Genomic DNA, 15,292 nt, shown 5'->3' on the forward strand with positions numbered 1-15,292 from the left:
CCACCGGAACGATTCACCTTGCCATCTGTTTTCGGGCTGCCTCGACGCCAAATCTTTCCCCTCTCGACCCGCAATCAGGGACAGGATGAAATACAAGTCCCATCATAGAGAAGCGGCTAATAATGTATTATCAATTAGTCCCTCACCCTCCCCCATGCTATTGATCGATGCTTAGCAGGTGGTACCGGCCCATTTGGTTCCTTTAGGACTTTGGTCCTATTGGCTCTTGTTTAAATTGTGCTTGGATTGTTCTCCCCCATCCTGTTACAGATCAGGTTGGATCTTTAATAGGATGCCTGCCTTGATGACCTGCACGGCCATTAGGAGGACAAACCCTAACCCTTACCTAAGGACCCATAACCTCCATCCCTAAAGCCTGCCACCTCCAGATCTGCGTACATACCTGCTAGAGGTACATATGAGGATGGAGACCGAGATCAACTGTGAAGGTAAAGAAAATGCGTCCATGGCGTCACTGTGTTCTGTCTCAGCATGCACACACTCATGTGACCTTTGGAGGTCATACAGGAATAAAAAAAATAAAGAAATTGTTAGCCTCGATTTCCAGTCTCTCTTGTGACACTTTGGCGGCACACGCCTACAATTTGGGAAGGCCAATCACAAGTCGGTGGTGGCGTGTGAGCTATGGGCGGATTGATCTTGACAAGAGTTGAAAGGCGGAATGTGCAGCTTGGACCGATGGCTGAGTGCCACATGCTATCCGAATACAGACGAAAGCGAGGACGCTAAACCGGTAAAAGCAGCCCATCGGGTCAGACTACTAGTATGGTAATCAAATGAAAAGTTGTGTATATATATATACACACTATATCTAACTAAAACACTAACAATAACGACATCAAGAACAATAATGTTATTAATAAAAGTAATATTATTCATTCATTAGGACAGAAAAGGTAGAGCAAAGTCCCAATCGGAAAATAACTGGAGGGGAACCGCATGAGGAGGAAGGGAGGGAGGGGGGCGGGACAAAGAGAATGAGAGCGCTTATTGGCTCAAGTAAATACCGTGGATAAGCACTGACACATTCAAATAAAAGGTTAGACATATTCCCCGCTAAGCCTGGCTTAGCAGAAAGGAATCAGCCCTTACATCAAAAACTAATTAGGACATCACGTGAAGAGCCCTCCTTTGTCTCGTCAATACAGGATATGCATATTTTATACAGATGAAACTTTAAACCTCCCCCCACCCCCATGACACAGTACTAGTTATAAATATAAATTAATGGATTTATTTTTTAAATATCACATCTTCATATAAATGTTCAAGTGCAGAATGGGAAGGGGACTTTCTGGCAATAAACCCCGCAGGAGTCACAATGAGAGCTTCGGGGTCACGGGTAATATATCCCTTTACACATAGAGATATTAAATCTAATACTAAAGGGCCTCTAAATACCGTTTTTTATTATCAAACCGATTTGGCACCCAAGGCTTTATGCAAGCCCCGCGCCCAGACTACATGGCAGATACTTACCTCCCCAATCTCTCATTCAGATCTCTGCAGCTCTGTATTGTTGTGGCATTGTCGACCACCTTTTTAATCAATAAAAACAATATAATCTCTCCCCATCTTTATAAAGCACTTGCAAGGGGCTTTTATTGAAAGGGGGGGGATCTGAAAATGCATATATTTTCCACCTGAGTGGCTTTTGGTGCAGCGGGGACAATGCAGCGCGGGGATCAAAATTGTTCCCATCAAGGCTGGCGGATGAAATGCAAATACAATCAAATCAGGCCTGCCTATACAACCGTTCTCTCCTCCCCCAAATGTCAATCTCACCTCCGCCTCATCATGTGTTCTGAGGAGAAATCATAGTGAGGAGCATGGCCTAATCTATGCAAACACACTGTCCGCATTGATTTGCTGAGATGGGATATGTCTTTATTAGAAGCCAGCCATGCGTCTTCATTTTCCGCTTCTATAAAAGGGACAATCGGTGGGGGAGGGCGGGCGGGTGAAGAGAGAGAGCTGCAGTGTCGTGCCGAAGAAAAGGGTTGAGGGAACTGGAGGGCGGGGGGAGGGGGGGGGGGGCGGTGAACAAGTGCTAGTACATCTGAAGAAGCCGCAGTCGCACGATTGAGATAAGTTACTGAGGACGGCTAGCGAGCGCCGATAGACTCTCAGGAGCGGGTCGATATTGGACATTGATATGAGGAGAGGAAGGACACACTGCGACACATAGGCTCTCTGTGTGCCGTCAAATGCTAGCTCTCCAGGCTAGGAGTGAGAGCAAGAGAGTGCAGTGGCGTTTGGGGGGGGGGGGGGGGGGGGGGGGGGGGGGGGGGGGGGTAGGGGGTAAGGGGTGGAGGCGGGGGTGTAAAAGCTAGCAGACAAAAAACAGACAGGTGTCGATAACCTGGGCGGGGGGTTGGGAGAGGTTGAGACAGAAGGAGAGAGAGCGAGAGAGAACACTAGAACACTCTCAGCGCGGCTGCTGGATGTCCTTTTGTCTTGTGTGCACTAAAACAGCTTCAATAAATAGACTTGTCTGATGAATGCCGAGGTCACGTCTGGTCCCTATGGTGATCGACCTCGCAAGGTGTTCCACCGGCCCGGTCTTCCAGCAGTGCTTCTCTCTACCTTGGGAACCAACCTGCATTTCAGACGCGGCTTAATTAATAATTTAGGGCCCCTTCAGTTACTTTGACGTGCGCCTGTGTTTTGCACGAGAGGATGAAAATGCAGAGCTGGCTTTGCAGTGACAGAGCGGATCAGTCAATCTCAGGGAAGCGAGTGACTCAAATGTCAAATTTGAGTTGAGGCACGTTGAGGCTTGCGAAAGGGCTTTAGAGGTTATTGTTATTGAGTTTGCACGTCGATAACGGGCAATAAGCTAGCTTGCATCGTATACGAGACACGACTGTAAGAGTAAGACTGTAAGACTGCAGTAATATCGAGCGATAAATGCTCATTTATTTATGTATTAAGGCAGGTTCCTGGTGGGCACACATAACCAGATGAATAAACAAGGTGTGTATCATTGCCATGCCGCTCAATCATCTAGCAGTGTGCAAAACAAAAGCAACCGGCTTTCCATCTATTTCAATTTGCGTTTGAGTGTTCCATTGCTAATGTTATATCGCTGTGATTGGGAAAGAAAGGAAAAGACAAGATATAATCTGCCGCACTTGAATCTTCATTTACACAACAAAGGAGCACGGATCCTTGATGCGAATCACAGGGAGCATCGCCAGCCAATGGGATGTCTGGAGAACCCCCATGAGCCTCTTGACTCGCGTAAGCTGGTCACATGGGCCCATGGTATTTACATCTATCTTGCGCTTTGAATAAATGCACTTCGGCCGGCTCTGACTACAGAGCCCGGGTGGAATCAGCAAGGCCTTTGCTGATAAGGAATGTGCCTACAGGAAAATGAGGGGGCCATTTCCAAGAGGTTATTTGGAGGAGTGCTTTTCACGGTCTCAAAGTGTAGAAATTGTCAATACGTTTTTTGTCAACTTGTGATGACTTCTACCTTCTTAGTGGCAGGAGGCTGATATCGGCCCCGGCTTTCGCTGCGTTGAAAGTCCTCGGTTGCTTGGCAACAGTTAAGAGTTTAGAGTCCACTGTGACTGTGACAGGCAGGGTGCCAGGCCAGCTTGACGGTGGGTTATGTGCATGTCTTGCACGCATGCAACAACACACGTGCGTGCGCAAAAGGCCGCTCGCGTTCACCGCAGATGTGACGAGGCACGTCTCAGATACTTTTGTCAAACAGATCAGTCGTAATAGTCCAGGGTAAATGTGCCATCTCCTACATAGCCGTGGTGTGGGGGGGGTTCGGGGGTTGGGGGCGGGGGAGATTACAGGAGTCTGTGAGCCATCGCTCCGGGTAGCGCTGGCATCAAACAGCAGCGGGAGCTTCAGAGACCGACTAGGGACCCCGTGCAACCCCCTGTCTGCAGACATGCAACTGCCCTTCATCCTCCCGGCACTAGGCTTTGCATCCATTCGTCATCATTCATCATCATCCTCATCGCCATCCAGGCTGACCACATTGTAGATACTGACTTTGCCGTTATGCGAGGGAGATTTAAGATGGAGTTTCGGGTGTTGTGGGGGCGAGAAGGCCACGCCCAGCAAGGGGTGCTTCTCCCTGAACACGTCCGTAACGCATGCAGCCTGTATCAGGGTGAACCCAATGCTGCAGGCATCGTCATCTAATTGTGGAGGGGTGTGGGGGGTGAGGGGAACACTGTGCGTGTAATGTCATGTTGCAATGAACCGTAGCCTTTATGGTGCACTCCAGGTGCAAGCTATTATTATTGATTCTTTATTGACAAAAAACAAACAGAAAACACACAGCGGCCAATAGCCATGGCAGACTCTGCCGCAACACCATGTTGTTGCTGACTGTCAGACCAATAACCTCTGGCTGCTGTGCTTCGCGAGGCAGATAGATATGAATATTGGCACATCACAAAAACAGATCCCAATCATAAATTCCTTCCATTTTTGCGTTATTTTCTTTTAATCACACATGCAAACGTTATGCTGTCAGAGGAAATGTGTGTGTAGGGGTGTGTGTGTGTGACTGCGTGTGCGTGTGTGTGAGTCGCGCATACCCGTGCGCTTGTGTCAACGCTTGTGCGTCCACGTCGCGTTACCCTGCGTTCCCACTCATCGGAGAGAACTTGTCACTGTAACACCACTTGTTCCCGATCATTTGTCAAGGCCGCGTGAATTGCGGGTTTTGAATATTTCCCAACGTCACGGCACATCAGTGTCATGCATGTTTATCTTTGAGGCGCGGGATTGTCGCGCCACAGAGACAGGAAAACAAACAGCTTCCGATGGGATTCAGGAGGTTCTCTGAGATTGAAACCAATGTGCCTATTATGACACTGACAGCTTCGATGGAGAAGGGGAGAGGGACAGTCCGACAGCCTGAAGGAGCATCGCAATATTGCTAACCTGAGCTCCAACCGGCGATACAGGTGCCTGCTATCACAGATTCATATCCAAGGCAATCAAAATGAGCTAAACAATGTCAGTCTCGGATTGTGCAAAGAATAGGTTTTCTTTCTGGTGCGTATTTCGGGCCACGGAGCAGCCAATCATAACAATCAAATCTTTATGGATTAAGAGTCAATTATTTTTGTCATTAAGCAGACACTTTTTGATCCGAAACAACAGGGAACAGGAATTTCAATTAATGTCAAACCCAAAGGCTTTGTGTTGGAAGACAAACGCCCTCACCAACAACATTTATTGACTACACTAGTGCCTTTGGAATAAAAGTGTTGTAGGTAATATTTAAGAGCTATTTTTTGACGGTGATTCCTTAGAAAGGGCAAAGCCATCTGTCGACTTTTAGTGGCTGAAATGTGCTGTGGGAATATCTATTTTGAGGTGACTACGCCCGTCTCTGCCTGAGCCAATTCTTCCACGAATTTAGACAAATCCTTTAATTTTTGACCAATAATTTCTGACCAATCGTGGCATCTTCTCCATGATTTATTGGGGGCATTTAACATGCCTGTCAATCGCAGGTGTGTGAAATGCAACAATTTTCAATGGTGGAGAAAAAAAAAGGAGGGAGGAGGTAGAGAGGAACGGGAAGTTTATTTGGTTGTTTAGTTTCATAATCTAATCATACCTACAGCAGCTTTAAGCTAATTGTTCCGTCTCACAAAGAGGGAACCGGAGACAAAGATGATTATACAGCTGGAGGGGGAGGGATTTAGTGTATATGTTTGTATGTGTGTGTGTGTGTACTTGGGTGCATGTGTGTGTGTGTGTACTTGGGTGCGTGTGTGTGTGTGTGTACTTGGGTGCGTGTGTGTGTGTGTGTACTTGGGTGCGTGTGTGCGTGCGTGCGTGCGTGCGTGCGTGCGTGCGTGCGTGCGTGCGTGCGTGCGTGTGTGTGTGTGCATGCCTGTAGCTGGGTTGATGGTGTGTTTGTGCGTTGGTGCATTTGCGAATGCTTGTGCGTGGGTGCTTGTGAGTCTGTGTACCTGTGGCCGGGTTGATGGTGAGTTTGTGCTTTTGTGCGCGCCATTGTGCGCGTGTGCCTGAGTGCGTGTGCGTACCTGTGGCCGGGTCGATGGTGCGCTCGATCAGGTGGTCGTCCTGGTGAACCCATTCCCCGTTGCACTTGAAGTAGATCTGGGTGGCGGGGGTGGAGCGGCAGGTCAGCGTCACCGGCTTGTTCTTCACAATGTACTCGTCCTCGGGCTCCACCAGGAAGTGAGGTAGCAGGTCGGTGAAGGCGGCAGGAAGCGTCGACGTGGCGGCGTGCTCGGAACCTGGGGTTAAGGAGAGAGCGAGGGAGTTCAGGACCACATTGAAGTAGACGAAGGCGGCACACTCTTTCGAGTCGAAGAAAACAAACATTTATCGTTTTACTGTTGAAACAGAAATGGAGCAATATAGAAAACGGGAGCAACGCACACCTGATGAGGAATTCTGGTGTTATAGCCGGTCAGCATCCATAAAAGAAAGAATCGGTATGAAGGATCATAAATACAGCACAACGTTATTAAATAAATAGGAGAATGAGAAGAACCAGCTGGAAACCATGAAAAATAGAGAGAGAGAGCAAGAGAGGTTTAAAGAGAGAGGGCGAGAGCGCGAGCGATAGACACAGAGAAGGTGGAAAGCAATCATTAGAGACGGGAAGAACCTGCCAGTTGTACAGGAAAAAGAAAAAATCAAAAGGGAGTGATTGGGTAGAGCGAAGGTATGGGGAGGAGGAGGGTGGATACCGTGTCAAGAGACAAGTGGGCAGCCGTAGTGGAAGCGACAGAGTTCGCTATTGTGCCGACTGAGATGGTGCTAATATAGAACAGTGAAGCCCCATCACCCTTCCTCCCAACCCCTTAACCCCCACATGCCCCCCTCTTCCCCCAGCTCCCCACGCTCCCTCCTCTCCCCATCATCACCCTTAGTTCCTTCCCTCCTTTCCTTCCTTCCCCACATTCGGTGCCCTTAATCACCCGCTCCCCTTAGCATCAGTGGGCTGATGGACCGACCGGCAGCCATAAATCCCGCCTTCCCGGCGACCGGGGCCACTCCAGGTTGTGTTATATGGCTCTGGAAGCGGGGACCCTAACTCTGAATGCATTAAAACGTGACGGGCCATGAGGTGGTCGTGGGGGGGAGGGGAGGAGTGGATGGGGGTGGCGGGGGGGGGGGGGGGGATGACTGACAGCTAAGACAGCCCATCGCCCTCAAATTACCTCCTGCGGTACCTATTTCATTTCCCCCGAAGCATACACGACACACAAGAGACACGAGAAGGAGGCCAGCGGAAGGCGGAGGAGCAGGTGAAGGAGGAGGAAGAACGAGGAGGTGGAGGAGGAGAGAGGAAGGAGCAGAGAGTGAAGGTGCAAACGCATTCCTTGGGGAGGCAGGAGTAGAAGCTGTCCTTCAGAAAGGATAATGAGCGGTGATTTAGAGCAAAGTTTCGGGAGACTCGCAACCGCCGACAAAACAAAACCTGGATAGAGCACGTGCACTTTCCCCCGCCGCGACCGTGCGCTCTCCTCCTAAACAGATGGGTGCGGGGGGGGGGGGGGGGGGGGGTGTAAAAAAATAAAGATGCTACACTGTTCAAATTGGAAAATAACCTATTTGAGCTGCCTCCCCCCTGGGGAGACCGGTGAATCCTGAAATAAAACCCATTTAAAAAAGGAAAAAAAAAAAGGAACAGAGGAGGAGTCTGATATTAATTTACTGCCCTGAATCAAATATGGCTGACACGCTGGGCAGTCCCGGCCCATCTCGATCACTCCCTTTGCGGGCACCGATAGGGCCCGGGTCCACATCGCTCCTAATGAAAGTGCGACGCTCTGGCTGACCTTTTCCTCCTCTCTCTCTTCCCCTCCCACCCTTCCTCCCTCTCCCTTCCTTCTCTTTTTATCCCTGCAGCTTACAGAGGCCTGGGTCAGGCATAATATTGGGCTGTGTCATAAACACCAATCTCGGGATAAAGACATTATCCGGCTAGTTCCGCCCCCACTACACAGTATATTAATGTCTCCCTTTCATTTTTTTTTGTGTGATTCCTCTATTCCTGTGTGCTGAGTTGCTGATTTATGAAGAGGGGAGGGGGGGATATGGGGGGGGGGGGGCTGTTCAGGGTACAGTGAATCACCCTGCTGTCGCTGTACCCCATTAATGTATCGTGTACGTGTTTAACTCTTAATGAAAACTAAATGTTCTGTGTCCAATGAAGGACATACATCACTCGCTGACACTTTCGCCTTCTCCCCCTAATTTTCTTATTTTTTCACATTTGTATTCACCGAGAGATAAACCCCTAATTTACCCGTTATCTAACCCCCCCCCCCCCCCCCCCGTCCCTCCCCCCCCTTCCCCCCCAAACAAGTCGATTTTTCCTGCTGATGTGTGCATGTGTAGATCTATGTGTCCTGTGAGTATGGAGCTGTGTGTGCCCGTGTGTGTACAAGTGTTCCGTGCACATGCATATTCAAAGCAAAGCCGGCGTGCATTATGACCAATGGGCGTAATTGCATCGGCAGAGGACCAAACCTCTGCTTAATAAAAGGAGCTGTGGGTGGGGGGGGGGGGGTGGTGCGGTGGAAAGCATGTCTCCTAATAGGCCGGTCTCCAGCTCTGTGACCGTGGCCATTAGTGGGCTCGGCTGACACTCTGTACTCTCCCCCGCTCTCAGAGAGCGAGAGAGAGAGAGATAGAGAGAGAGAGCCAGTGTTTCATAGCCAGCCGGCTATGAAACACTGGCCGGAGCCCACCTCGCGCCGCTGGGGTTAATCAGCTACGCGGACGTGGGGGTCTCAGGTGGGGGAGGAACAGCAGGGCTTGCCGGAGTGGACCGCCGCGCATCCCCAGGTTGCGTGAGAGGTAGGGGCGCGGTTTGGGGATGGGGAGGGGGCGTCACGCCACGAGGAGCGCTTGATGAGGCGCTGGCGTTGGAAAGCCCCGCTGTTGCCCGCTCATAATATGCGAGGGGGTCACATTCAATGCAAGTGGCCAACTTCTGATGATGCTGTTTGTGTGTGTGTGTGTGTGTGTGTGTGTGTGTGTGTGTGTGTGTGTGTGTGTGTGTGTGTGTGTGTGTGTGTGTGTGTGTGTGTGTGTGTGTGTGTGTGTGTGTGTGTGTGTGTGTGTGTGTGTGTGTGTGTGTGTGTTGGTCGTTAGCTTTACTACATTCCCTGTCGTGTTAATAAGGTTAAACGTCATCTTTTTGGGGTAAAGTAAATCGCTTGCTCTGTGGCTATTCCAGTCACGCATTGGTTTATATCCGGGCCGTAATAGAGGGCTGATGCGTGGTAAATTGGCTTACATCACTACACGCACACACACAAACACACACACTACAAAATGAGACAACTCATACGCACATGTGGCATCCCCCCTCGCCGACCCCACACACACACACACACACACACACACACACACACACACACACACACACACACACACACACACACACACACACACACACACACACACACACACACACACACACACACACACACACACACACACACACACACACACACACACACACACACACAAAAGGCCTGAATATCAGCCACTTAACAGACTCCTTGCGGGTCAGTGCACAAATCAAATAGACATAGAGTAGCACTATGGGAATTGCATTAGAATCCGCTGATTGCGATTGGCTAAATCTTTGATTGATTGTTATGGGCATCTCTAAGCGTATCGCCTCAACATTTTGTGCACACAGGTTTGTCTGCTGTGTAAAGTGAAGGCACAATAACTACCGCTCGATAAACATGCTGTGTTACCTCGGATCCCACCGATCATACTTGTGTCACAAAGAGGAAACGCCTGAAAGGATCAAACACACACACTTTGACGTTAATCAACTCGGGTATGAAGTGTGCGTCGTTAACACATTTTTTTCCTCTTTTTCCTCAGAACGCGTGTGTGTGTGTGTGTGTGGTATCAGAGTGTATTATTAGCTTTGTAAGAATGAAGACGTCTGGTGGTGCCAGAGACAGGCATATGTCAGCCAGTCAGCGCTGCTCACATTTAAAAAGGCCTGCAGTTGAGTTCACAACCCACCAGTGTGTTAAAGCGGAGAGCAGAGGGCGCACACAGACACGCAACGTCTGGCTTCGTCCTTTGATGTTGCCCTGTCGTGTTCTTGTCGTTTCTGCTTAAACTCCCGAGAATCACAAATCAAACCTATTTAATTAGAAAAAAAACAGCCCTCTGCAAGCCTCCACTTTCACTCCTCGACTTATTTATGCATTTATTTATTCATTTATTTCTAATTGCCCATTCATGTATGAAAATAATGATTCGCCCGATTCAATGCAGCATGCTAATGCTAACGCGCGGGAATAAACCTTGCTTTACAGCAAATTTACTCTTTTAGTTTCTACCGAAAACTCTTGAACACAAAACATGCCCTTCAGACGCATTAATTCCTGATTCCTTTTTCTTTTAAATTTATTTCTTTATTTTATCGGTGTCATGTCCTCCAAGAATAGCATCATTGAGCAATCACGAGTTGTGGTTTCTTTAGCGGCACTGAACAGACGCTGCAACGCTTTTCATGACACCATCAGCGGCACCTTACAATGTCTTCTGAAGTTAATTCAATTAAAATTACTACCCGAAATATTAGACGCATTCTCCGGTTTAGCTGCCTGGGTGAGTAGAAACGTAATCAAATTAATTATTGGTTTCATTGGTTTGCGTGTTTGTGTGTGCAAGCGTGTGCGTTTGTGTAAGCGTGTGGGCCTATGCCAAGTATGCGTTTGTTTTGCAAAGAAATTATCCTTACACTTGCATATTAGGTCATTTGCATAATAGTCACAGTATCTCTGCATTTCTCTCTCTCCTTGGCCCCTCCCTCAAAATGTAGGACTTTATATAAATATACATTATATATATTTAATATATCATATTGCTGTGTAAACCGATTTGTATTGGGAAGGGCAACGTTGTACGATGGCAAATGCCCTGAAGCTGACTGATGTATGTTTGTCGCCAGATGACAAATATTTACTCTTCCATGTGTCTGGGATTCCAAATAAATCTTTCAATGAGGGAACCTTGCTTCCACTAGCATTCCCCTCTACCATTGATCTTTCTCACACACACACACACACACACACACACACACACACACACACACACACACACACACACACACACACACACACACACACACACACACACACACACACACACACACACACACACACACAAAAAGAAAAATGAAAGGATACCTCTTTGACGATGTGGAGAAACTATGATTCATTAGGTTGTTAAGAAACAGATGCAAACGTGGAACAATCGTGTTCAAAATATTCACAAACTTGCACTTAAATGAACAGGAACATTCATCAACAGGAAGTTTTATAATATTCCCAGTACAGCAGTATCATATATTTGTGTCATATATTCCAAATGCTCAAAAAGGTTTGCAGGCCTCGTCATTTAGCCCACGCTGGTAGCCAAAGCAACCGACACTCAAATCAGTCACATGTCATGAAGAAGCATTAAGGGGATATGGAAACCTTGCTCGAGGACAGCTGTGGACAGGGGGGCAGAACCCAGAACCTTTCAACTGGAAGTCGATGTCCCCTATGCTGTCCACTCGCACATTGGAATCACTGGGAAAACTAATCAGAAACTGTGGCTGCTTTCACACTTGAGCTGTTGGCTCCGGTAGATTCAAACCACCGAGCGTTTCCTTGTGATAAGACCTTTGGTTTGGGGTGTGAACACTCATCCCAGCTCTGGTACGGGACAAACAAACAAACGAACGGGTCCGCTGGAAAACATGCTAGTCCGCTTCCAACTGAACTTCGTTCAGTTTGCTTAAGGTGAGCGCGCTATCTGAGCCAACTACAGGAAACAAACTAAAATAATTGATGCAGTGTGGCTGTCTAACTTCGTATAACATGAATCAATGCACTGCTTGACATGCGATTGCGTCTACATTCACGTTCAAACTGAACGTGCTCAGAGTGTGCACATCGGTATGACACGACATAACATCCAGAGAAGCTGTGGTTTTGTATACACGCAGCTCATGAGTGTACCATAAATCCATTTTAGTTTGGCAACTAAAATGTTTTTATTGCATGAGAGATTCGATAGTTTATTTTATGGATGACAGTGACGCAACCCCTGCGAACCTTCCTGACCAAATAACCACGTAGTTTGCCTACGTGTTTTGTGTACACATTTTAGTCATCTTTTAAATATCGCAGTGTGCACGCAAAAAGATGAGTCAGGGTGAAAGTGCAGCATTGAAACATGCTGGAAAGGACAACAAACTATTATTGTGAAAGCACCCTGAAGGGCATGTGGGAACAGGGTGGCGTGTGTGTGTGTGTGTGTGTGTGTGTGTGTGTGTGTGTGTGTGTGTGTGTGTGTGTGTGTGTGTGTGTGTGTGTGTGTGTGTGTGTGTGTGTGTGTGTGTGTGTGTGTGTGTGTGTGTGTGTGTGTGTGGTGATAGCGAGCATTGGAGCCAAACTTCATCAAACTTCTACCTCACCTCCCTGCTGTGCAAGACATCCAGGTGAGAACCGGGGACAGATGGAGGCGAAGGAGAACAGGGAGGACATGGCGGAACTGTGAGAGTCTGCTCGGTGACACACACGTAGAGCGTGACATTAGCGCAGACTTCCTACGCACACATTTAATGGGGAGAAATATAAATTGCCTGCTAAGCATGTTCGTCGATGCAGGAGCGATGCATCTGGTTTGTTTCATCACCGGGCTGTATACTGTCAACACGCTTTGGTCAACGTGGTACTTACACAGTAAATAAATAAAATATATATCCTGGTCATATTATTGTGTTTTTCATTGCCCTCCCATAGTTGGTCCATTTTCAAATGAAAAGGTTAAAAAAATTAAGGTTTATATTCATGTTTCTTCAAAGTAGCTCCGCTGATTTGAGACTGAGCCTAATCCTTCCTACCTTGCTGTGTAGTGGACACGTCTGAAGGTGAGTCCTATACCTCTTTACAGCGGCTTGGCATGCTTGTTGATTCCCTTTTGCTAGCTTTTACTTGTTATTTGTGGTTTTCTGATCTCTCTGAAGCCTCATCTTAGTAGGAGGTCAGGGAAAGGAAACAGTCCTCTGTCCCTTCCGCCCTAATACTTAAAAGGGAATTAGCGCGTTTGTGTGTGTGTGGGTCGGTGTGTTTCATGTTTGACTGAAGTTTATGCCCGCATGCGAGTACGAGTATAAAGAGAAGACGGAAAAATGAACCACTGATCTCAAAACCAAGACATAACTGACACCTTCAGTTGCGGAGTCCAAACAAGAATATCTTTTATGCATTGAGGGAACCAAGTTGTACATTCTGCTAGCCCTCCATTACTATGATGCGGTGAAGGGAAGTTCAGTCCCACAGCCCTTTATCTGATCCGTTTCCATTCTTGTGTGGCGTGTGTGTAAGGAGAATGGCCGCGCTAACACAAACGCTTACTGAGTACCAGTCAACACGGCTGCCCGCGATGTCCCCGCTCAATGACTTCCAATACCAGCATTGATAGCCGTGTTAAATTAAACATGTACCACCCGTCCTTAGGAATCCCTACGCACATTAAATAAAACTTTGATCATGGACTTATATATTGTTGAATCTCTCCCGGAGACGACGAGCTTAGTTCCGGATGAATAGGAGCCCACTAATTCCAAAAGCAGAGCCTAGCGGAGATTAACTCAACATAGCGATGAGGTCCTCCAGGAACACTTATGTCAAAGGAATGTCAGGTCACGTATTTCGGTTTCCATGGAGCCTCGGAGGTTGGCATTCCCTTCTCTTGCTTCATGCAAAGCACATGGTGAAAAAGACCAAAATCCACCCCCTGAGAATACTTAAATGTGAGAATAACACATGTCCAGAAGATCACGGCTTCACATCACGCCAACCTGTAGATGATGAGCCAGAAACGGCCCACGAATGACCAACACAGAGACCGCCCCTTTAGGCCCACTGCTGTGATGAAAAGCTCAACAGAGTTCAGTTTTAGATGGAAAGTAAACGAGTGCATGCAAGCAAACCAAATCGAGTTCCCCTCTAGCCTACTAAGTTTTGTATAAGTAGACGTGCCGTTGATGTAGTCAGTGACGCCGTGGTCGTCAGGAATTTAAATGAGAAACCGATTCAAGTTTGAAAAAAAAACTTTCATGTCTCGTTTTCTTTGTTCACACACACACACACACAAAGAAAGGGAAAGCAAAACAGCTCCCTCTTTCAAACAGCCGTGATCCAGCTAAACCTGAGATCCCTCCTCTCCAGGTGCTTCAAAGGCTCACCTGTTTAGCAGTTCAGCGCAATAAATTATCTAAAAAGGCTGGGGGATCAAAAAACACGTTTTGACTTAATAACTACATACACGCCGTCCTCAAAGGGACGCAGGGTTTTGGCGAGCTATCAGGAGAGGGGGGCCAGGCAGTCACCCGTTTGCCATCCAGAGCACGCAATGTGTGCGGCACGCTCGCACACCATACACACTCATGGATTTGTCATTCCCATATGCGTAGCCCGGAAACAAGTTAAACAGGAAGTAAGTTGATTACAGAGCTCAACGTGGAGTTGGATAGAGAGAGCGAGAGCGAGAGCGAGAGCGAGAGCGAGAGCGAGAGAGCGAGAGCGAGAGAGCGAGAGCGAGAGCGAGAAATACGAGGAAGATATTTTGGAATGGATGTTAGGAAATGTGTGGCGGAAGAAATAGGGGAAACAAGAGACAATTTAGATTACCATGTTAATCCTTTATCTAATTATTGGATATGCCCATGGCAGAAAGAGAGATTTCACTCCAACTGCTTAACACCCTTGGAGCATGTTGAACTTAGTTCAGAGAGTAGGGACCGCAAACTCGAAAAGGAAAGGACGTTTTCTTTTTTTATTCTTGCATGGTTTGTTGCCAGGGAAACCGCAATCCACGACTATAAAGACATTATTAAATTGATCTTCATGGAAAAAAATATTAAATAAACGACTATCCAAATTGCCGCACACATGCTTTCCACCATCTCCTTTTACAGTATCCAACTCCCCCAACGTTAGCAGTCTCTCAAACCTCTCTAGTCACACTGCATGGGGAGACGTCCACCACCACCTCCATCACCACCACCTGCACCTCCATGAATGTGGGACACCAGTCATCCAACTTAACCTCCAATTCTGCTGGCTTTCACCCTCCCCCCTTCTCAGCGGGACATTTCCCCATACCCCTCAGCTAGGGCTAACACGACGCATGCCGCTGGTACCGGGTGGTTGTTAGGGTAGGAGGGGGGGAGGGGCAGGGAGAGAGTTAGCGGGTGACTCAG

The 15,292-nt window shown here is 47.8% G+C and overlaps 1 protein-coding gene across 3 annotated transcripts in view; it reads right to left on the reverse strand.

Annotated features, from left to right (window-relative positions):
* Positions 1–15,292, reverse strand: part of unc5a (unc-5 netrin receptor A) — a 123,117-nt gene that overhangs the window by 62,713 nt on the left and 45,112 nt on the right. For all 3 annotated transcript variants that reach the window (XM_056600858.1, XM_056600861.1, XM_056600859.1), the window contains exon 2: positions 6,060–6,275. In XM_056600858.1, coding sequence (XP_056456833.1) covers positions 6,060–6,275 — 216 coding nt within the window. The remainder of the gene's footprint in view (positions 1–6,059; positions 6,276–15,292) is intronic.

The sequence above is a fragment of the Gadus chalcogrammus genome, chromosome 10 (genome assembly GCF_026213295.1).
Source record: "Gadus chalcogrammus isolate NIFS_2021 chromosome 10, NIFS_Gcha_1.0, whole genome shotgun sequence".
In the NCBI taxonomy this organism is placed as follows: domain Eukaryota; kingdom Metazoa; phylum Chordata; class Actinopteri; order Gadiformes; family Gadidae; genus Gadus; species Gadus chalcogrammus.